This window comes from Cetorhinus maximus, chromosome 1, assembly GCF_964194155.1.
Source record: "Cetorhinus maximus chromosome 1, sCetMax3.hap1.1, whole genome shotgun sequence".
In the NCBI taxonomy this organism is placed as follows: domain Eukaryota; kingdom Metazoa; phylum Chordata; class Chondrichthyes; order Lamniformes; family Cetorhinidae; genus Cetorhinus; species Cetorhinus maximus.
In genome coordinates, this window is record NC_135879.1 from 43811950 (window position 1) to 43834462 (window position 22513).

Sequence of the window (22513 nt, forward strand, 5' to 3'; positions counted from 1 at the left end):
CCTGATCCTTGCCTGTAATGGACCTTCCAGCTTCTCCTGCTCCCCTCACCTAAGCTGCTGAATTAGGCACAGACAGGTCCTCACTTCAGATCCAGAGATTGAACAACCTCCCCTACTGCACTCCACCTTAAAGCTGTCGGAAAACAGGAGACATGAGCTTCCCATGTGCCACGGGCTTAATCTTGAAGGTAGGGCTTAATTTGGTAAAGTTCCCATTTAATGAGTATTCATGGTATGCAAATACATGTTAAATGGGTTCCCGCCATCAGGCGGCGTGATGTCCGCTCTGCTCTGACACGCTGCCGACTTTATTTTAAGGGCTCAGCCCAATGTCAAAGAAACCAAAATTTTAGCTCCTGTTTAAATATGCCCACCCGCTCCCCGCTGACTGCCCTGTATCCCGCTCCCAGAGGCCCCGTTAAATTCTGCCCTCAGGGGATAATTTTAACTCCCCAGGGTGGCGGGAGAGGGATGGAGGTCATTGTTCCCTGTAAGCTACGCTGTTGCATGTTGTACCATTGTACAGCAACTTGGAATGTACCATGTACTGCAACAAAGAAAAATTAGCGGGAACATTGGCTGGGTTGGGAGAACGGGGTTAAAAATTCAAGAATTGGAATCCACACTGAAACAGGTTTTCACGAGGCAGGGTGAGGGTGTGGGCGACTACAGAGTGGGATCAGTATTAAAATATTTTAATAAGTCTGCGAGCCTCAAATTTAATCAGCGTTTTACTTTCAAAGCCTTCCGGGATGGTTTTTCCCAAGGCTCATAAAACCAGCTGCTAAAGTGAGGTGAGAATGGCCAGATCCATCAGCTAAATCAAAAGCAAAACGCTTTAGGGTGCTGGAAATCAGAAATTAAGAACAGAAAATGTTGGAAATATTTATCAGGATGGGCTTCATACATGGAGAGAAAGAAGTAATGGGCAGGATTTTTCCTATGGCGGGTGGGCTGGGGGGGAGTGGGCGGGGGCAGGCTCGGAGCTGATCACCGCCCCCAATTGGCTCTGCGCCGCCATTTTATGCAGGACCCGCACAACGTAATATGTGACTGATAGTGCTTAGCGCTACTTGTGCGGGCAGGGGAGGAGGAAGAGTCGGAGGGATCTGTGCTCTTTCGCACATGCGCACGAAAGAGTGCTTCAATCTCCCTGAGGCACAAAGCTGCCTCAGGGAGATTGAATGGATATTAAAATAATTAAAGAAATTATTAAAAAAATTATTTAAACATGTCCCCTCGTGACTGTCACACGAGTGGGGACATATTTTTATATTTAAGAAATTTTACTTATTTATTTAATAAAAGCTTCAGGAAACCTCATCCCGCTCGTGGATGAGGTTTCCTAAAAAATGCAAAGGCCAATTGGGCTTTTGGCCTGCCCGCCAACCTTAAGGCTGGATGGGCAGCGTTCACAAGTGGTTCAATTAATTTCTTAATGGCCTTAATAGGCTGTTTACATTCCGGCGGGCGCACAGCTGACTCCGGCGCGTGCCTGCTGAACGGAATATTGTGATGGCGTGCAATGACGTCGGGATGCACGCTTGACGTCATCATGTGTCATTTTACGTGTGGGCCTGTTGGGCCCGACCCCGCACGCCAACTGGAAAATTCTGCCCAATGTTCCAGGTCAATGGCTCCATCTGGTGAAAGATCTGAAACATTAATATGTCTCTTTCATAGGTGCCACCTGACCTGCTGATATTTGTAGCTTTTTCAGTTTTTATTTCATTAAGTTCATTTCCTGCGCAGCTTGAGGGCCAAGAGGAACAAAGTGTTTCCCCCACCCGCTCAAGCTACCATAGTTCCCTTCTCACAATTGGAACCCACACTTTATTTCCTTTCCAGCCACCCCTATCCCCCCCCAACCCACCCTAGTGTTCTTTTTGACCTGGATTTAATTCTGGCCCTGCCCAATGTTCTGTGCCACTCTTCCTAATCTAATTCTGGCCTCCACAATGTCTTCTCTGACCCTTCTTATTCTAATATCAGCCATCAATAATGTCTTCTTCAACACCCTCAATCTAATCTGGCCCTCCACTATAAAACCATAGAAAAGTTACAACACAGAAAGAGGCCATTTGGCCCATCATGTCTGTGCTGGCCAGAAAAAGAAAGGATCTTATTTTAATATAAAAGCAAAAAACTGCGGATCCTGGAAATCCAAAACAAAAATAAAAATACCTGGAAAAACTCAGCAGGTCTGGCAGCATCTGCAGAGAGGAACACAGTTAACATTTTGAGTCCGTATGACTCTTCAACAGAACTAAGTAAAAATAGAAGAGAGGTGAAATATAAGCTGGTTTAAGGGGGGTTGGGACAAGTAGAGCTGGATAGAGGGCCAGTGATAGGTGGAGATAGCCAAAAGATGTCACAGACAAAAGGTCAAAGAGGTGTTGAAGGTGGTGATATTATCTAAGGAATGTGCTAATTAAAGGTAGAAAGCAGGACAAGCAAGGTACAGATAGCCCTATTGGGGGTGGGGTGGGGTGAAGGGAAGGAATCGAAATAGGCTAAAAGGTAGAGATAAAACAATGAATGGAAATACATTTAAAAATAATGGAAATAGGTGGGAAAAGAAAAATCTATATAAATTATTGGAAAAAAAGGGGGGATCGGAAAGGGGGTGGGGATGGAGGAGAGAGTTCATGATCTAAAATTGTTGAACTCAATATTCAGTCTGGAAGGCTGTAAAGTGCCTAGCTGGAAGATGAGGTGCTGTTCCTCCAGTTTGCGTTGAGCTTCACTGGAACATTGCAGCTATCTTATTTTAATCCCACTTTCCAGCACCTGGTCTGTAGTCTTGCAGGTTACAGTGCTTCAGATGCAGATCCAGGTACCTTTTAAATGAGTTGAGTGTTTCAGCCTCAACCACCGATTTAGGCAGTGAATTCCAGACACCCGCCACCCTCTGGGTGAAAATGTTTTTCCTCATGTCCCCTCTAATCCTTCTACTAATCACCTTAAATCTATGCCCCCTGGTAACTGACCCCTCAGTTGGGGAAACAAGCCTTTCCTGTCTACCCTATCTAGGCCCCTCATAATTTTGTACACCTCAATTAGGTCACTCCTCAACCCTCCACTGTTCTAAGGAAAACAACCCTAGCCTATCCAATCTTTTCTCAAAGCTGCAATTTTCAAGCCCTGGCGGCATTCTTGTAAATCTCCTCTGTACTCTCTCCAAAGCAATTATGTCCTTCCTGTGATGTGGTGACCAGAACTGTACACAAAATTCCAACTGTGGCCTAACCAGAGTTTTATACAGTTCCATCATTACATCCCTACTTTTGTATTCAATACCTCGTCCAATAAAGGAAAGCATCCCATACGCTTTTTTTACCACCTTATCCACCTGTCCTGCCACCCTCAGGGACCTGTGGAAATGCACCCTCAACCCCTCTTAATATCCTCCCATTTATTGAGTATTCCCTTGTTTTGTTTGCCCTCCCCAAATGCACTACCTCACACTTTTCTGGATTGAATTCCATTTGCCACTTTTCTGCCCATTCAACCAAACCATTATCATGATTCTGGAGGCTACCCTTTTGACTATCAACTACACGGTCAATTTTTGTGTCATCTGCAAATTTCTCAATCAAGCCTCCCACATTTATGTCCAAATCATTAATGTATACAACAAACAGCAAGGGCCTCAACACTGAACTCTGTGAAACGCCACTGGAAACCGTTTTCCATTTGCAAAAACATCCATCGACCATTACCCTTACAATGTCCCTCCGATGCCAGTCCCTGCTCACTGGTCACCGGCTGTGAGCTGGCACCACAGTTCTCCCCACCCAACTGTCAGTCAGGCTGGATTTCGACCAGGAAGTGGGGTCAAAAAACTCAGAAGTGGTCCTGGCTGTTAAATTTGGCAGAACCCCTGGGAAATCCGTACCTCTGATTTCCCAACTGCTACACCTCATTCCCGCTCCAGCCTCCCTGATCTACCTCTCTAACCATCAGGGTCAAGGACATGTAGACATGAGTTTTTAGGCAATTAACAGAGCAGCCCAGCACTAGGCAGCCTGTTTGACAGCTGCTGAAGTGAAGATGCTACTTGAGGTGATTCTGAGAGAAACTGTGCCCTGCCAACAATAACTTATATTTGTAAAGCCTCTTTGATGTATTAAAACATCCCAAGGTACTTCACAGAAGCATTATAAAACAAAAGGCTACAACCAACTACTTAAGCAGATATTAGATCAGATGACCAAAAGCTTGGTCAGTGAGATAGGTTTTAAGGAGTGTCTTAAAGGAGGAAAATGAGATAAAGAGGTGAAGAGATGTATAGAAGGAATTCTGAAGCCTAGGGCCTAGGCAGCTGAAGACATGGCAACCAATGGTGGAGCGATTAAAATTGAGGATGCTCAAGAGTCTAGAATTAGCTAGGCGCATATATCTCAGAGGGCTGTGGGGCTGAAGGAGATTGCAGAGATATGGAGGGGCAAAGCCATGATGGGATTTGAAAACAAGGATGAGAATTTTAAAATGAAGACGTTGCTTGAACCTGAGCCAATGGGCAGAAGGATGAACAGGACTTGGTGTGAGTTAAGACAAGAGCAGCAAAGTTTATGGAGAGTAGAATGTTGAGGACCATCCAGGAGTGCACAAAAACATTTTCATAGTTGAAAATTGCAGCATTGCAGTATCTTGAGAAGTCAATAAACTAACGTTAAGTCTTGATAAAAGCAAAATACTGCGGCTGCTGGAAATCTGAAACAAAATCAAAAATAGCTGGAAAAACTCAGCAGGTCTGACAGCATCTGCGGAGAGGAATACAGTTAACGTTTAGAATCCGTATGACTCTTCATCAGAACAGGTTAAGTCTTGATCATTGACTCATGCAAAGCTATTGAAGCCAGGACACAGTATGATGGGTAATCTTGAAGAAGCATCCAACGTTACAATTAGATGTTTACGTAACTTAATGGTACCATCAGAATATGCAGATGCGGCTGTTTTTGGGCATTCCAACTAGCACGATTCATCTTTCAGGTGTGACATTTCACCTCTGTCTGCAGATATAGGTGTGTAAGTACAGACAGATGTGCATGTAGCAGCTTGATCTGCTTGGATTGCCATCAGTGTTCCTCTATTTGCAATGAGCAATGAGATAAGTGCATTTAAATTAAAAAAGGGATGTATTGAATAAATGAATCATACTCAAAGAGGATAAAACCCAGGTCCAGATGGATTGCACCAGCACATTTTAGAAGAATCCAGAAATATAACAGAGGCACTACCACAAGTATTTAATTATTCTTTAAAAACAGGTGTAGTGTCAGAAGAGTGGTGGATAGCTAATGTCATTCCTGTATTTAAGAAAGGGGACAGAAAGGCTCAAGGAATTATAGACCAGTCAGCTTAAACACCCCCGATAGGAAAAATAATGGAATCCCTGCTAAAGGAGAAAATAGAAGAACATCTAGAAATGAGAAATATAGTAATGAATGGTCAGCATGGATTTCAAAAGGGAAAATCTTGCTTGCACAACCTTCTTGATTTTTTTGAGGAGGTAACAGAGAGAGTAGACAATGGTAATGCGGTAAATGTAATTTATTTAGGTTTCCAAAAGGCTTTCGATAATGTGTCCCATAATAGGCTAATGAATAAGATTAGAGAATATGGAGTTGGGCACAAGCAGCAGAATGGATTACTAGCTGACTTCAAGAGATAAAGCTGAGAGTGAGAGTAAGGGTAGTTAGTTAGAGTGGCAGATGGTGGGAGGTGGTATTCCACACATAATTTAAATTAATGATTTGGACCTTGGAATTAAAAACACAATTTCTATATTTGAGGATGACACCAATTTGCCGGGGGGTGGGGGGGGGGGGGGGGGGTGGGGGGGGGGGCAGCGAGTGGGGGTAGAGGTGGGGTGGCGGTGGGGTATAGTCAATACTCAGGGGGACAGCAACAAATGATAAGTGTGAGGTAGTACATTTTGGTAGGAAGAATAGGAAGTCACTAATACTTGGAAGGTGCAAGTCTAGGTGGGATAGAGAAATAAAGGAATTCGGAGTACAAGTACATCAGTCACGAAAAGTTGCATCACAGGCTAGCAAGGCCATAAAAAAAGCTGACCAAGCACTTGGTTCTATTCCTAAAGAGATAGAAGTGAAAAGTAGGGAAGTTATGCTAAGCCTGTATCAAACCATGGTTAGATCACACAGAATCATTCAGTTCTGCTCACCATATTATTAAAAAGATATTGAGGCACTGGAGAGGGTACAGAGAAGATTTGTATGAATGATACCAGAAATGCATGGGTACACATATCAAGAAAGGATTGACAGGCTGAGTCTTTCTTCTCTTGAAAAAAGGCTGAGGGGGACCTAATAGATGTCTTCAAAATTATGAAAGGTTTTGATAGAGTGGATACAGAGAGAATGGACTCCAGACCCACAACAATGTGGTTGACTCTTAACTGCCCTCCAAAATGGCCTAGTAAGCCATTCAGTTCAAGGGCAGTTATGGATGGGCAACAAATGCTGGCATTGCCACGGATGTCCACATCCCATGAAATAATAAAGTTGTTTTAAATCCCTCGATACAAAATTAGTCAGGTATGATGAGATTTCCTCAGGTTCAACATTGACTGCAGTAAAATTGCAGCCAGTACTAGTGAAATTTATAATATTACCACATGGAAGCTTCATAAATATATATATAAAATATAAATTTTTTTTTAGGTATAATATAACTGAAATATGTCTTGGACCATACAATGTTAACAAGGTTAACTTTTATATGGCATTAAAACTTAGTTAATATTTGGTACTGATGAGCATAGCTGAGCTCAGTTCTTCCTTGCCTGAGAGGAATATGAAGCTGGTATATAAAGCTGAGTCTGCAACCCTATGCCCTGAATTTCACACTCCCCTGCTGGCGGGTGTTTAGGCGGGGGGGTGGGGGAGGGGGATGTGAAATTCCTTCTGGGTTCCCGCCCGCATCAACATCGCAGCGATTTTACGCTGGGGCGGGCAAGGTCTCCAATGGGATGCCTACCCATGCCCAAATTGAGACCCTTAAGGGCTGTTTCCTGCTCAGCCTCAATTTTTAAGCTGGTGGGAGGAATGACCCGGTGTGGGGGAAGCCTGAAAGAGAACGGGCTTAGATCTTGGGCAGGAAGGTAGTGGGGATGGTGGCGCCTCTATCAGAAGCCCCCTTCTGACTGCTGGCACCCCACCCCTTAAAGGCCCTGTGGCTGCTGGACCGTCCTCCACCCCCCCCCACCCCTGCCCCCGGCCTTTCCCCCGACACCGCACCCCACCAGGCCTTCCCTACCCTTCCTGCCCTGGGATCCCTTAAACTCACCTTGTCCTCTGTACCCGGGCCTTAGGCTCAGGCTTCTTCCTGAAGTTCCCCTTCGGTCCACTGTTAACTCTTGTTACTGCAGGGGCTGGAGAGCTGCCGGCCAATCAGAGCCCGAGTGAGGTGCGGAAGTCCCGCCTGCAGCAACTTAACGCTCACCCAAATATGAAATGGCTGCAGGGCACTCGGAGTCGGTGGGGACTCTTCAGATGGCAGGAAGGGAAACCCCGCCATCTGAAAAATTCAGGCCCATGTAACTTTTCATAGGGTTGGTAGATTTCCAATGTTTGCCAGCAGTGTTTGTATCATTAACATTCCATTTTAATATTAATTCACCCATATCTGAAAACATCAACTTGTAAAGGCAGTCATTTTTCTTTTTTGGTAATATAAATAAGAAATAACATAATTCTAACTTCGGCATGCAAGGTGTGAAATAGTTAGCATATAAATATCATTAATAGTGAGATTACAGTTGCAGCAGTTCTCTGAGTTGCTTAAAAAGATTGTGCGGCAATTCTTCAATCCTGTTTAAAGACAAGTCCCTGTAGAAACAGACAAAAAGGTCATATCAGTTTCAATAAGATATAATGAGACATGTCAGTAAGAAACCTAGAGCATTTATGGATAACATAAGTCATGAATTCAGTCTGCTTTCCAGTGAACACAAGTGTAACTTTCACTTGTCATAAATCTAAGTGAGACTATCATTATACCAATTTTCATCATCTTCCTTAGATAAGGCTCAAAACCAAGGGCTAAAAATTGGCTTGCCCTGTTTATGGGCATTGGGTGGGAATTTGCGACCTGCCCGTGCTGGTTCTGCTGGAGGTGGACAGCACATAGATTTGTTGCTGCCACCCCATTATCACGATCGTAGCATAGGGCTGAGTATCTGCTGTGCTGCTGGCTGCCTCTGTGTTCAGCAGGGGGCCGAACAGCTGAGAGCTCATGGTGCAGCAGTTTTCTGTTCTTAAAGGCTGAATATCCCTCTTAAAGGGAAATTACAATGAATAATATTGCAATTCAAAACATGGAACATAGAATACCAGGGCAGAGAGAGGATACAGTACTGGAGGCATTAGCGGTAGAGGAGAGACATCATGCTCCTGTAGAGGCCTTCGAGAACCAACTCAGAAGGGAGTGGCGGTAGGAGGCCAGGGTGGTCAATTCCCGGTTTCTGGTCTTGAGGACCTGGCAGCAGTGCTGCAAGGAGTCTAATGGCTTACGTGGATAGTCAAGGTCAGTGAATGCTTCTTCAAAAGACATCTCTTATCCACTACACCACCAACCTCTCTTGCTGCTCAAAGCCTCATGCTCCCATCACTCACCCATCAGCACTCCCTGGCCCTAATAGCTCAATCATAACATCCAGATAATCTATTTCACCCTCACACACATTCAATGCCTCCACAAACCTCCGGCAGTTTAGCAAGCACATCACTTAAACACAGCGCTAGGCAATCACTGACACTCTGCTCTTTCTCTTGCAAGACAAAGTGGTACACAATAGAAGGGAGCAGAACTGGCAGGGACACAATGCCTGCATCTCTGTATCCTATGGAAGAGATATTGCTCAGTATCATGGGCTTGGTTATAATAGTTCACGGCATCCTGCATTGCTGAGGACATTGAGGATGATGGTATGTTCCTGCCTTAGCGCCTTTACAACTCCTAGCACACCCTCTTGAGATTTGGCATGATGAACAAGCTGCTGATGGTGTGACCATGGATCTCGTGCTTCCTACCCTAACATCAACCTTCCTCTTCTGAAGTCCTGCTTTCAGACACCCACGAATTCCTGCCTGTTCAGCCACAGCAGCTCAAGGAGAAAGAAAGTGTGCAACAACACAGCACCACTGAAGATGCCCCGCCACTTGATCTGACACTCGCACCTACAAACTCAGGTATTGACACTTCATGTACCTAGAAGGCTGCTATAAGTTTGGGATCATCAAATAGTGAGTCATCAGGTGCAAGTGGGCTGCAGCCACACCAGGGTTAAGGAATGATTTGCTTGCAAGCTTACTAAAGGACTCAGATGAGGATGCATTGAGGCAGCATACAGGGGGGTGATGATGGACATGTACACATAGGTATTGAGTGCATTGGCCAGCCTGTCAGACAGCCTGGTGTCGCTGTTGAGGAGTATATTGGAATCTGGCTCTAAGTTGGCAGAGGACATTGTGCAGAGCTTCCAAACTCCACAACCTCTGCTCCATCTCCCTGTTGTGCTACAGATCCAGAGACACTGCAATTGTAGCCCTGTACCTTTTGCAGTTTGTGTGGACAGGTCACCCAATCCTCTGCCCTCCCTGTGAGCTTGCAGCAACACTCCCAGCCAAGTCTAGGAACTAACCCGCACACCTCCATAAACATGCCATAGTCTGTTGAAGTTCTTCAAAATTACCCTATCTGCAAGTGTGCGGCTGGCCTTTAAATAAAACTATAGGCCCATCTCACAGCCTGACACTTCTTCTTTGCAGTGACATGCGAATTCCTTCAATAGACCTTCATGGTCCAAATTAAGAAGTCTGACATCACATGAGCCTGTGTGGACTGTGTGATGCCAGGGTTGCATTACTTCATATTCTTTTGGTACACACAGGTGACGAGCACACAGGTGCCCTCCACAAGAGGGTGCTTAGCTTATGTAGTGCTGTCTCAATGGTGCTACAGAAACAAAATTCATGCTCCAAGATTTTTTCAAAAATTCTCTTCTCTTTATTTATAAGTTTTTTTTTCCCCCTCTTCTGGTTTTCTCGTACCCATTCCCAAGTGAAGAGGCAGAAGACCTGCTCAAGTGCTCCTGTACAATCCATTTTGTAACCATTATACCAGGGCCAGAATTATGATGTCGGCGTGCGGAGGCGCATATCCTGACGTCATCGCGCGTCATTTAGATCTTTCACTCGGCGGGTGCGCACCCACCGAACTGTCAAAGGCCTATTGAGGCCATTAGGGAAGTAGTTTAGATAATTAGCAGCGCTGCCTGTCCAACTTTAAGGTTGGTGGGCAGGCGAAGAGCCCAAGTGGCCTTCGCGTTTTTTAGGAAACCTCATCCACGGGCGGGATGAGGTTTCCTGAAGGTTTTATTAAATAAATAAATAGCACTGAGCACTACCGGCCATGCGTCATGCTGGGTGGGCCTTAATTGGCCCACCCACATAAAATGGTGGTGTGCAGCCGATCACGGGCGTCGATCGGCTCTGCGCCCGCGTATGCCCGCTCCCGACCGGCCTGCCCGACATGCAGAAAATTCTACCCCAGATTTTTCAATCCATTCTTGAGCACAAGTGTTTTGCTTCTATGCAGCATCTCCCCATGATGTTGGGAACAAACTGTGGAGGAAGCTAAAAATATTGTACCACCAGTGACAATGTAGATAATTCCACTGTGCTATTTGTATCTTTTTTCACATATATGTTTCAGAACTTGACTTTAATGAACTTATTCAATTAATGATAATGATGTACTCCATCAATTGGGAACATAAATGTAATTTCATTTACATGGTCTATAATTTTTATGAATGGTAATTTTTAAAATTTAAATCTTTAGATTGCCAGTGATCCTGAAGATTTCTAGGCTTCTGTGGTGAGTTTGGTTTTTTATCTCAAAAAGTCACACCATGATGCTAAAAGAAGCACTAACAAATACTATAGTAATTAATGCTAGAGTCAGGTGTCATGAGTCTTTTTTTGTAATAACCTTGGACTCCAAAAGTAAGCGTTTAAAATTCATTATCCGTCTCTGGAGACATTTTAGCTTGCTCTCTTTGTAATTTTTCCTCATTGTCTCAATCCTCTTCTATTTTTATTTAAACTTTGCTTGTTTATTTATAAGCAATATACCTTAAGGATAAATTTTAACATTGTGCCCCTGGCAGGGAAGTTAAATAAAAAGGTGAGAACTGCTGGAGGCTTGGTTCTTGTTGTATGATGTTGTATGTGCCTGCGTGCCATTGTAATGTAAAGGTGCTCGGCAGAGTAAGGGTTAACGTGAGGCTGGAGAATAGCACCGCCCATGATGTATAGATTTACATGGCAATAGACTGAGAGGAACAGTCTAGAGAGAACACTCTGGAGCCAGCCTGCATGGATGTATCATCACCATACATGATAGTAACCTGGGATCTGTAAATAGCTAAAGGTTAACAATAAAAGGTTCATGTTCAAATTTACAAGTCTCACGATCTCATCATTGAGGCACCACTGTGCACCACATTACAACATGGTTAGCAGCGGTGGGAGACCCGAAAAGATATCACATCAGTGATGATCTGAAAGGTGGCGCATTTTAAACAATGAAACCCAAAACAGCGTCCCAAGGTATGAAACACTAAAAGCAGCTGAAGCTGAACTAGTGAAATGTGCGCCTAAGAAGAAAACATGAAGAAACAATTGCGGAAACTTCACTACAGCCTTAGAAGTTGAGGAATCCACCGAGTGAGTGGAAATTTATTGCAAAACCCCTGAGTAGTGCAGAGTAAAAAGGACAAAAAAACCTGGTTGGATTACAGAGACACTTGAGCAAAAATTGCAAGATCCCGAGTGATGCAGAGTTAAGGAATCTGATCACGAGATGGTAAGCAAAAATTATAAGAAAGGAGCTGTACTCACATTATAGAATAGGTGGCCATTCCAGGGCTTGGCAGATTGCAGCAGTGGTGGCCATGCTGCACTGAAGTTCAAAACAAAAGAAGCTAAGTAAAAATCAGCTGGAAGAGTCAAAAGTTTAAGAAGCAAAAAAAAAGAAACGAAGGGCAGGCAGTGCAGAGGAGAAAAGTGTTGTTGCTTTAAGTTAAAAAAATGCGGGCCCAAATCGGACTATGAGCCCACCAAAACTCCAAAGAAGAGGGCCTGCAGAACAAAAAGGAAAGAATCACAGGGAAAAGCAATACACTTACCTTGAAAGTTTAGAAGTTCATAAACAAAAGCAGCCATGATCGCCAGAGAGCCTGCCAAAACCTGAAAAAGCACGGGAAATTAACAGCACAGAAAGCTGACAGCTGCAGACAGCCCATGTGAAAAAAATGGTTACTGCACTCACAGTCTTAAAGCAGTAATGACATTTAAAGCAGTAACTACAAAAGAAAAAACAAAGCCATGGGCAGCAAATTAGAAGGGCCAGATGCATTTTTGCTATGGAAAGGGTTAAACTAGGCCCAAGAGCGGGAGTCTTGCAGAAGACAATTTTTTAGTATACTGGAGAAGTACAAGATTAAATAAGGAATCAGAAGAAGTACAAGTTGATAAGTTCTTATTTGTCTTTGGTTTATTTGCTGGTGAAGTACTCCACAGCCAAAGTACAGATAAATACTTAACGACATTTGGTAAGATACTAAAAGACTATGACAGATATTGTAAACTCCAAGTTGTGGAGAGTGCAGACCCTAGAAGAAGGTCTAGCACACTCCCAATAAAGCGCTGAGGGCAACAAGAGACCCCAGAGAGAGGGCAACTCCCAATAAGCACCAAGGGAAACAGCAAGAGACCCCAAAGAGAGGGCAACCAATTAGGCGCCAAGGGCAACAAGGGACCCCAGAGAGTGGGCAACTACCAATAAAGCACTGAGGGCAATAAGAGGCCCCAGAGACAGAGCAACAAAAGACCCCAGAGCGAGGGCAACAAATGATCCCAGAGAGGGAGCCAAAAAACCCCAGAGTGAGTGAGGGAGGCAGGTAGCAGTGCAGAGTGGGCCGATGGCTATGAATGAAGGAAAGCTATCTGAGGTAACTCAAAAGAAGTAGAATCTGCAAAATGTAAATGAAGCTGTTCTACAGGAAAACGTTTGTATCAGAGCTGGACTGGAAGGTTTGAAGCACAAGATTCAAGATTTGAAAACCTTTGAAAATGCACAATAGACTGGAGTCTTCAATGAACCAAGCTGTTTGAGATCAGAACAAACAAATTTCAGAGACCACACAACAGTACCAGGAGGAGGTAATGACCCTTAATTCCACAGTTGGCAAATCAAAGCAGGAGTTAAAAAAACCCAACCAGATGTACAGCCAGGCAAAACAGCAGGCAGGAATGGCACGCAAAGAAGCTGCAACCCTGAAAGGCTTTTTGAAGAATCAATCGGTCACCATGGAAAAACATGAGCTAAAAAGGATGTTGAATATTACTTCAGAAAAAGCTGAATTGGAACTATCAGTAGCAATGAAACGATGCATTGAAGCCCAGAGTGAGTTGGCAAGAGGTCAACAAGAAAATAAACAATTGAAAGAACAACTGATGGTCCTTCATGATCAAATGCACCAGGGATGTGTAACCATTCAGCAGCGTGAAGAAAGGAACACTGTCTTAAACCACAGGATGAAAGTACAGCAGAAGATTTTGCTCGTAGCAAGATAAAGGTTTGCAAATTATTAAATAAAGCAATACTGTTTTTCAAATAGTTATTCTAGTAATGAATGCAAGATGCCTGGGAGTGACAGGTAGATATGTTTCCCCAGCAGCCAGTAAAAAATTGAAGAAAAATATAAATGTCATAAAATATTTAAGAAAAAAATCAACACACCATGTAGGGCTTAAAGCAATAACCCTGTAGTTACAGGTCTCATTATCTAGCAACTGAGCTACCCAGACTGTGTAGAAACTCCCTGCATTGTCCCAACCTGTTCACTAATCAGACTATATATGGGCCGGATTTTATGCCTCTGCAAGGCATGTATTCAGCCCAGAGGGGGAGGAGGGTGGCACGTAAAGTAGGGCAGGTGCCCAGCCTACCACCTTCCAGCCTAATCCTGAGCTCACCCCCACAACACGGTAGGTGGGTGGGCGCTGAAATCAGAAGGCTGCCTGCTGTATTTAGGGGGCAAATGAGCTTGTTAACAATAAGTGAGGGGTGGAAATCCCACTCTCCAACAATTTTGCCCACCCACGGCATGTTTTGGTGCTGGGGCAGGCTGGTGTACAGCAAGTCAGCTTTTGGCTGACTTTACATCCAGGGGAGCAAGCCGTTTACCTCTCCCCCCCCCACCGCACTGCCTCCTTCCCCCGGTAATATGCTGCCCCATGTTTATCTGCAAGGACATTCAGAGCTCTGCGATCCTTGCGAGAGCATTTAGAGATCTCAGCTCCTGCTCGCTGTTTGCAGTGGAACCATTCCTGGCGCCTTTTCAGTCGGCAGCAGGAGTTACAGTGAAGCGTAAATGTTTCTCTTGCCCCCACAAAGAAAACTGGGCCACGGCCATCCTGGGTTCTCTCCTTTCCCATGGGGCAGAATTTTCAGGTCGGGGTGCAGGGGCGGGCCAGGCATGCCGACGTGTAAAACGACGCGTGATGACGTCAGGCGTGCATCCCGACGTCACTGCGAGCCATCGCGATGTTTCTGTAGGTGGGAGTGCTATGAGTTCCGAGGCGCACCCACCATTCATTCTCGGGCCAGTTAAGGCCCTTGAGGCAGCAATTGAGAACGATGCTTCGCAGCCCGCACAATTTTCAGTGCATCGCACGGGCACAACGGGCAGGCAGGTAGGTCACATTTTTAAAAACCTCATCCACGGGCGCGATAAGGGGGGTGAGTGGGCTCGCTAATGCTAGTTGTTAGAACTTTAGTTTTTGACTTACTGCTACTTGCTTGTGTGAACAGGACAACTTCAATTCTCTTCAGAGCAGCTTTGACAGAAAGAACAGGACTCTGGAGGAATCATAACACTTGGGGCCTTGCAGGTATCAGACAGCCTTCCCTTACCTTGGGAATAGGGATTGTGCTCTCCACTGGAGGCACCTCCTCTGAGGAGGAAGAGAGGGCCAGAAGGGGGTGAAGGCCAAGAGTCTATATTGTGCCTCCAGGGGAGCGACTTGTGGGAGGACAGGCATAGGGCCAACAGGAAGTCCAAAGCAGAAAGAGCCGCAGAAGACGCCACTATCTTGTTGCCAGGGTTTACATGTGATGAAGCAGCTACCTCAATATGTCTGAGGTGCAGTGCATTGTTTCTCAAGGGAGACACTGAACTCCATCTGTCAGTTGATCGACTCTGAGATCAGCTCCAACTGTGTGGGTGGACACCCCATGCCAGTGGCGCTGAAGGTCACCATTGCCCTCAACTTCTATGCCTCCAGCTCTTTCCAGGGGTCAGTGGGTGATCTTTGTGGAGTGTTCCAGTCAGCTGTCCACAGTTGTGTCAAGCTGGTGACAGACGCTCTGTTCAGGCGTGAATTGACTTTCATTCACTACCGCTTGGACCAGGCCAGCCAGGCAGAGCGAGCCAAAGGCTTTGTAGCAATTGCTGGGTTCCCCCGCGTCCAGGGTGCAATAGACTGCACACATGTGGCCATCAAGGCACCAGCGGGCGAGCCAGGAGCCTTCATCAACAGGAAGGAATTCCACTCCATGAATGTGCAGATAGTGTGTGACCACAGGATGCAGATTCTGCATGTCTGTGCAAGGTACCCAGGCAGCTCCCATGTCGCATACATCCTGAGACACTCCCAGGTCCCGAGGCTCTTCAGTGCTCCAGCCTGGCTGGATGGATGGCTGCTGGGTGACAAGGGCTATCTCCTCAAAAGGTGGCTCATGACGCCTCTCCGCCGTCCAATAACAGAGGCCGAGCAGCGGGGCAGTGGTAGAGAGAACCATTCGTCTTCTCAAAATGTGCTTCTGATGCCTGGACCGTTCAGGGGGCGCACTCCAGTACCTCCCAGATCGTGGGTCACTGATAATGGTTGCATGCTGGAAAGGGCAAAGGTAGTGGAGGAAGATGATGTAGACACGATGAGTCCAACAGTGAGTCTGAGGATGAGCACGCTCAGGAGAACGCTGAGGGTTTAGACGCCGACCCAGGCATACTCCAGTGAGGCAGGGACACCTGGGAGGCTTTGATCCAATGCTTCTTCAGCTAGCCTAACAAAGATGAACCACCAACACATGCCAGGGCTGAAGGCTCCATATGCGATACCTGACAGCAATATTTGTCTGGTCAGAAACATTAACTATGTGCCTTGTCAATAAAGCTCAATGACAAACAAGTCACTCATAATATCATGGGTTCCCCTTCACCAGCAGAACTAATAAAGCACCCAGAGGCTTGTTGAGAACTAAAACATTTAATAATTGTCAACTTGCATACAGAAATCAAAGTCCATTAAAAGGTGCTGAACAGCACACCAACTTAAAAACAACTTAAACAGGGGGCAAAAGAAAACCACTAATGATAAGCCCTTGTTGTCCCTAAGGTGACTTATGCTTACGCTTGCGGGTGCTACGTCTAGGTGCTCACCCCTTGCTGGCACTGGCATTGGAGACAGCCTGCTCACTCTGCTGTCCTGTTGCCCTTGATGACCTTGGTGGGCGTCCTCTGGCCTGTGGAGCCTGTGCTGGCCCTGACTGGGAAGGAGTGGCCAGTGCCACGGCTGGCATCTCCCCAGTCACTGCAGCCTCATTAGATGCCATGGTCACTGGCAGAGGGGCGGAGAAGTTGCTGCTATCATCTGGAGCGCCCTGAGAGGAGCCTGCAGAGACGACAAGCAGCTCGTGCACCAACGTGAGGTCGCTTTGGACCTCCCTGCTCACCATTGGTGGATGGGCACCCAGCTGGGATACTGGGTGCCCAATCCACCTCCCCCACTGACACTGGCCAACTGAGGTCAATGCCGATGTGAGGGCTTGCAGGTCCAAGCGCATCCCCAGGAAGCCCTGATTGTTCTCCTGGAGGACCCTCTCCGTGAGAGTCGCTGCTCTCTCCTTGGAGACGGCATTGCGCTCGGCTATGAGGGTCATTGCATTGCTCATGCTCCGCATTGAGTCCTCCAAGATGGAGACCATGGCACGCATTCCCTCATGCATCTCCGCCAGATCCTCCCGCACACTCTGCTGGACTTCCAGCATCTGCTGCCTCAGGGATGACTCCATCAGCCACCGACTGAGCGTGATCCTGGTCCCCAGCAGTCCTCCGACTGCCGGTGCCCTGGGCACCCTCCGTCTCCGCCTGCACCTCAAGTGAATGTGAAGTGCCCTCACTGCTCTGCACCGAGATACTAGCTGACGATCTTATCCCCACCGAGGTGCTGGTGTCTGCCTGGCTGAGAGGGTGTGACGTTGGTGCCTTTATATCTTTTGTGCCCTCAGGGGTCAGTGGCGGTCCCTCTGCCTCCTCAGTCCGGGCATGCTCCGGTGAGGCTGAAAGGAAGAACAAGGACATTTGATTAGTTGAAGTCATTACACTGTTAATGTGCATGCCTGGCACCTGGATCAGGATGCGCTCCTCCTTCCATTATCAATGGGGATCCCATGTTGGAGGCTGAAATCAATATACAGTCAACAATGGAATGTTTGCACTATTGTGACCTCAGTGCACAGCACTCTTACCTCCCAGTGGCACCCTAACCTCACCGCGGCCGGTTGACTTGGATGCATGGCACCCCTCCAGCTCCAGTGCCTCCTGCTCGTATCTGGTCACGATGAGAAGGTGGGGCTGCCCTCCGCCAGTTCACAGCCGCTCTGCATTATTGTGTGCTGTCTTCTCCTAAAAGGAGAGAGGAGCATTGATTAGTCCATCCTGTACCTGCATTGCCATTGCAGCCTTGCCACCCCCACCTGAGTGAAACATTGCAGGGCTCATCCAATTCGTGACGCTGGAGCCACCATACATTTATTCCAAGCAGCCAGGGCTGACCCCCTTGCCCAGATGCTGCCTCCATCACATTTGCCACTCACACTCTAAGACCTTCCAAACCCATGAATGAACACTACCACCCAAAAGGACAAGGGCAGCAGATAGATGGTTACACCACCACCTGGAATTTCCCCTCCAAGTCACTCAGCATCCTGACTGTGAAATGTTTCGGCGCTCCACCACTATCGCTAGGTCAAAATCCTGGAACTCGCACCCAAACAGCACCGTGGGTATTCCTGCACCATATGCAGTGGATACAGAAGGCAGCTCATCACCACCCTCTCAGGGTCAACTAGGGATGGGCAATAAATGTTGGCCCACCCAGCAAAGGCCACATCCCATGAATGAATGAATACAAAAACAAAATTCTGAGTTGCGGGGTGGGGCGGGGGGAGCCTAACTGCTGTGCTAAGTGACCCACGCCAACACGGTACTCACCCTTCCCGATCGCAAGAGGTCATTAAACCACTTGCAGCACTGAACCCAGGTGCGTCTCAGCACATCATGGGAGCTGACACGTACTACCACCTCCTCCCAGGCACGTTTTGTTATGTGGGGGTCCTCCTCCTCCTGTCCCTTGGCACCAGGATCTCGCAGCATGCTGCCACCTCCTCGAGGTGGACAGCAAAGCACTCATCTGAGATGGGGTCGACTGCCCCACCGACTTGCCCTCTTGCCTGGCCTGCTCTCCGAGGATCCTATCCGACATCCTCCTGTCCGACATCAGTGGCAGCCTTAGGACGGCTGCCTGCGCCACTTTTGAATAGGCGACCGGGTCGCCATTGGACCCGGCAGTCATTGGCTTCCCACTGTCGCCCACCCCTTCCCGCTGATCTCGGGAGCCGTGACTTACGCTGGGTGGGTTTTAATTGGCCCACCTGTGTAAAATGGCGGTGTGGAGCTGATTGCGGGCGGCGATTGGCTCCCGCCCGCCATTGGTAAAATCCTGGCCACGTATACAAAATCCTGTCACACCACCTTCCTCCGCCTGAATACAAGCTGGATAGCTGAAAGGCCTCTCAATATCAGCTGACCAGAATCTGGACAGCTGTCTCGAGATTCCCGTTTTAAGCAGGCAGCTTGTCATTTCTATATTACTGAGACTTGGCTGTTAAAATGGACCATGGCACTTGTAGCATCTCCCGGAGAGCAGGCATGTGCTTTCCACTGCCTGAAATTATAATGTCCCCTTTAATATTTCATGTGGCACAATATTACATGCTCAGTAATAGTTCCTCACCTCTTTTTCAACTGCTTACAGGATTGCTTTCCCTTATGCAAGTAACTTGGACTGGGTGAAAACGCAGTTAATACAATAGACATTCTCAAGATCACTTTAAAAACTCTGGAGAAATGTTTGAAAGTAAGACAGACGGTTTTCCCTTGTCCTTAAAATAGACTGCCTTGTTGCCACAAGACATTAAAGTTATGGTTTTAACTGAGAACTGGCAAAAACACGTTCAAATCTTGCCATGGGGTTTAGATTTTCAGACAGTCAAGCCATTGCTCCTGTTTCATTAAATTTTATAAATTTAATACATATTTCCTTTCAGTCCCAGAAAAACTTACAGTTCTGCTAGCCTTTGTAATGGCGTAAAAGCACTTTCATGTATAGAGCTGATTTTATTCCTGCGGAGTACCCTGAAAAGAATGCAAGTGTTAGACTGGTGAATGTATTGATATGTTTCTAATTTACTGCATCTGTTACCTGGCTAAATTCTTTCATATTGTAATTTTTCTTGTGAATCCACAATCACCAAAATGCAAAATGGTAGAAATGTCAGTCAATCAGCAACTAAAAAATTAAAAATGATTAATGTTTGGGCCAGCCCTCCCAGTTCTGATGAAGACCTATGCCCATAGGGTAATCTGTCTTTTCATGTACATTTCCAGCATTCTCTATTTTTATTTTTGGTTTTCACATTTTTTCATATTTTATATTTGAACATTTTTGCTAATATTAAAAAAATCCATCAATGACAACAATCAATTCAGATCTTTGATGAAAGTGAATAAAATGGAAATTGCACAAGGTGGGCTTAGAGCTGGAGGTAGAAATGTATAATTCTGAATTTGTTTCCAGAAAAATCACAGTACTGTACTGCTATGTGACAAGATGGATTAGAACTCAGAAGGAAATGAAATTCCAATAAAGAGATTCAGCAATAAGATATTGATTAAAATATACTAAAACGTATTGTAGGTTTCTTTTTTAAGTAAGAATACTGCATAAAGATTTTTAAAAAATGGGCGGTAGAAGCAATGCAAGAGATTAATATTCTTGTAATATGCCTTTAAGGGATATCAGCATGAGATCACTAGTAGGAAAACGTGTCATGTGATTCAGTCTTAGTTTATTTTGCTTTGAGAGCTCTGACGCCTCTAAGCTTTACACCTATGTAAAACTGTCCCATGTGCCTTGTCTTAATAAATGAATCCACAATGTGTTTACCCAATCCCTTATGCATGATTGGTGCCTTCAGCCTTTTACAGTAAATAAGCCCAAGGTATTATGTCTTTAAAATAACACAGCCTTTGTCAGAGTATGACCATCATTTTATAGAGGAATGAAGAAATGCAGAGGAAGATACTAAAGCCTGGTTTTACTCCCCAGAACTCAGCCCGGTCTACTGGGAATAACGTATAACTGGGACAAATAACAGCTGATGAAGAGCTGATAGCTCTACCAGTAAAATGGGAGTTTAAAAGTTTGCTTGTTTGTTTTTGGAGGGTTCTTGGAAATTAACAGTTTACTATCTTGCAATGATCTTAATATTAAAGAACTAAATTCAGAAACTGAAGCTAACTTCAAAAAGGTGAAAGTTTAGTGAAGAACTATGAAACAATCTCATGAGCTATGTGGGAAGCTGTTTGACTAAAGGTGGTAGATTTCTATGATCTTTTTACTTACAGTACAGTTAATTGGGTGCAAAATGTAAAAGTGCCATTCTTCACAGATTCAATTTGATTGCCTTCAAGATCCCTAGAAAAGAGATTATGCAATATTTATCACAAATTAACCAAGTTTAGAAAGTTTTATTACACAATCCTTAAGCATGCCTCATATTTTCTCCAAAGTATTGAGAAATAAATTTAAAGAATCAAAAGTAGCAATGGTTTGCAACATCTAATCCATAACCCCAATCTAGTCCAGGAAACATAGATAGATATATAATTTGTGGTTTAGTCAAGGGCTTATAAACCAATTTGCCTGAGAATTGAATGTGTGAACACATCAAACCAAAAGCCTAGAGAAAGTTGTGACATTCAAATGAATCAAAGCTCCTAAAATTTTAGAAACCTAAATGGAAAATGGAAAGCTGAAATCAATAGCAGTAGTGACATTTTGACCTAGTATTTAATTAAATATACACAAAGCAATGGTTCTAATTAGCCAACGATAGTTAGCAGTTGACAATAATTGTTCTATTCCAGAAAGCCAACTATTGAAGGATGAAACTGAAGCTAACCTTTACACACTTGCATATTTATTTACAGAGTTACACTTTATAAGCAAATACTTTTAATTCAACAACCACAGTTTTATTCTGTATCTATTTATAGGAGTTCCAAGTGAATATCCAGTTAATGCCCACCACTTGCCTATAATTGAACACAATTAATGTACAATTAACAGATTCCCTTCTGTCTAAAAAACATTGAGATAATGTGTACACCAAAGGCAGAATTTTTTGGATGTGGGGTTTTCTGCCCTGCCACCCGAACAGTCAGTGGGAATGCATCCCTGCTGATAACGGCTGCCCTGCACCATTAAACGCTGGAGACATTAAATGGCCCCTCACTAGACTTTCACCTTATTGAATTTAGCCTCACACAGGGGTAAGTACCGCCTCATAAAACTGCTGGCCAATCTGACTGGCTGCCAGCTCAGTAGTCCCAGCAGCGCCAGTAGCGAAATGGCCAGAACTGGGACTGCAAGCAGTCCCCAGATTCGAAGTCCTGGAGTCCAGGACCAGGTAAGTGCAGGTGATCTCATGGCGGGGAGGTGAGGCCCAAGTGAGGTGGGGAGAGGAGGATGGGGGTCTTGATGGAGACACCGGGGGAAGGGAGCAAAAAGAAGGCAGACATTGCAGGGAGGCTGCACCTGATGTAGGAAAGAAGGCAGTCGGCCAAGCATGCTGACGTCAATGCGCAGTTGTCTGATATTTCAGCTGGCGGGCGCGCGCCAGAGTCAGCAGCGTGCCCGCCGACAATTACAAGGCATGTTAAGGCCATTAAATAATCAATTAACCTAAATTTTTTGCTGCCCGTCCAACTTACCGGTTGGCAGGCAGGCGAAAAGGCCAAGCGGTCTTAGCAATTTTTGGGACCCTCATCCACGGGCGGGATGAGGTTCCCAAAAGCAAATAAAAATAAAATATAAGTTTTACAATTGAATTAATAACATGTCCCTGCTCATGTGACAGAGTCAATGCGCAGTCGTGTGATAGTTTGGTTGGCGTATGCGCGCCGGAGTCAGCAGCGTGCCCGCCGACAATGACAAATCATGTTAAGGCCATTAAATAATCAATTAACCTAAAGTTAATTTTCAATTAACCTAAGTTTTTCGCTGCC

The 22513-nt window shown here is 45.4% G+C and overlaps 1 protein-coding gene across 1 annotated transcript in view; it reads right to left on the minus strand.

Annotated features, from left to right (window-relative positions):
- Positions 1-22513, minus strand: part of rxfp1 (relaxin family peptide receptor 1) — a 161252-nt gene that overhangs the window by 57641 nt on the left and 81098 nt on the right. The window contains exons 10-12 of the mRNA XM_078552868.1: positions 20850-20921; positions 19508-19579; positions 7788-7859 (exon numbers count right to left, since the gene is read on the minus strand). Of these exons, the coding sequence (XP_078408994.1) occupies positions 7788-7859; positions 19508-19579; positions 20850-20921 (216 nt within the window). The remainder of the gene's footprint in view (positions 1-7787; positions 7860-19507; positions 19580-20849; positions 20922-22513) is intronic.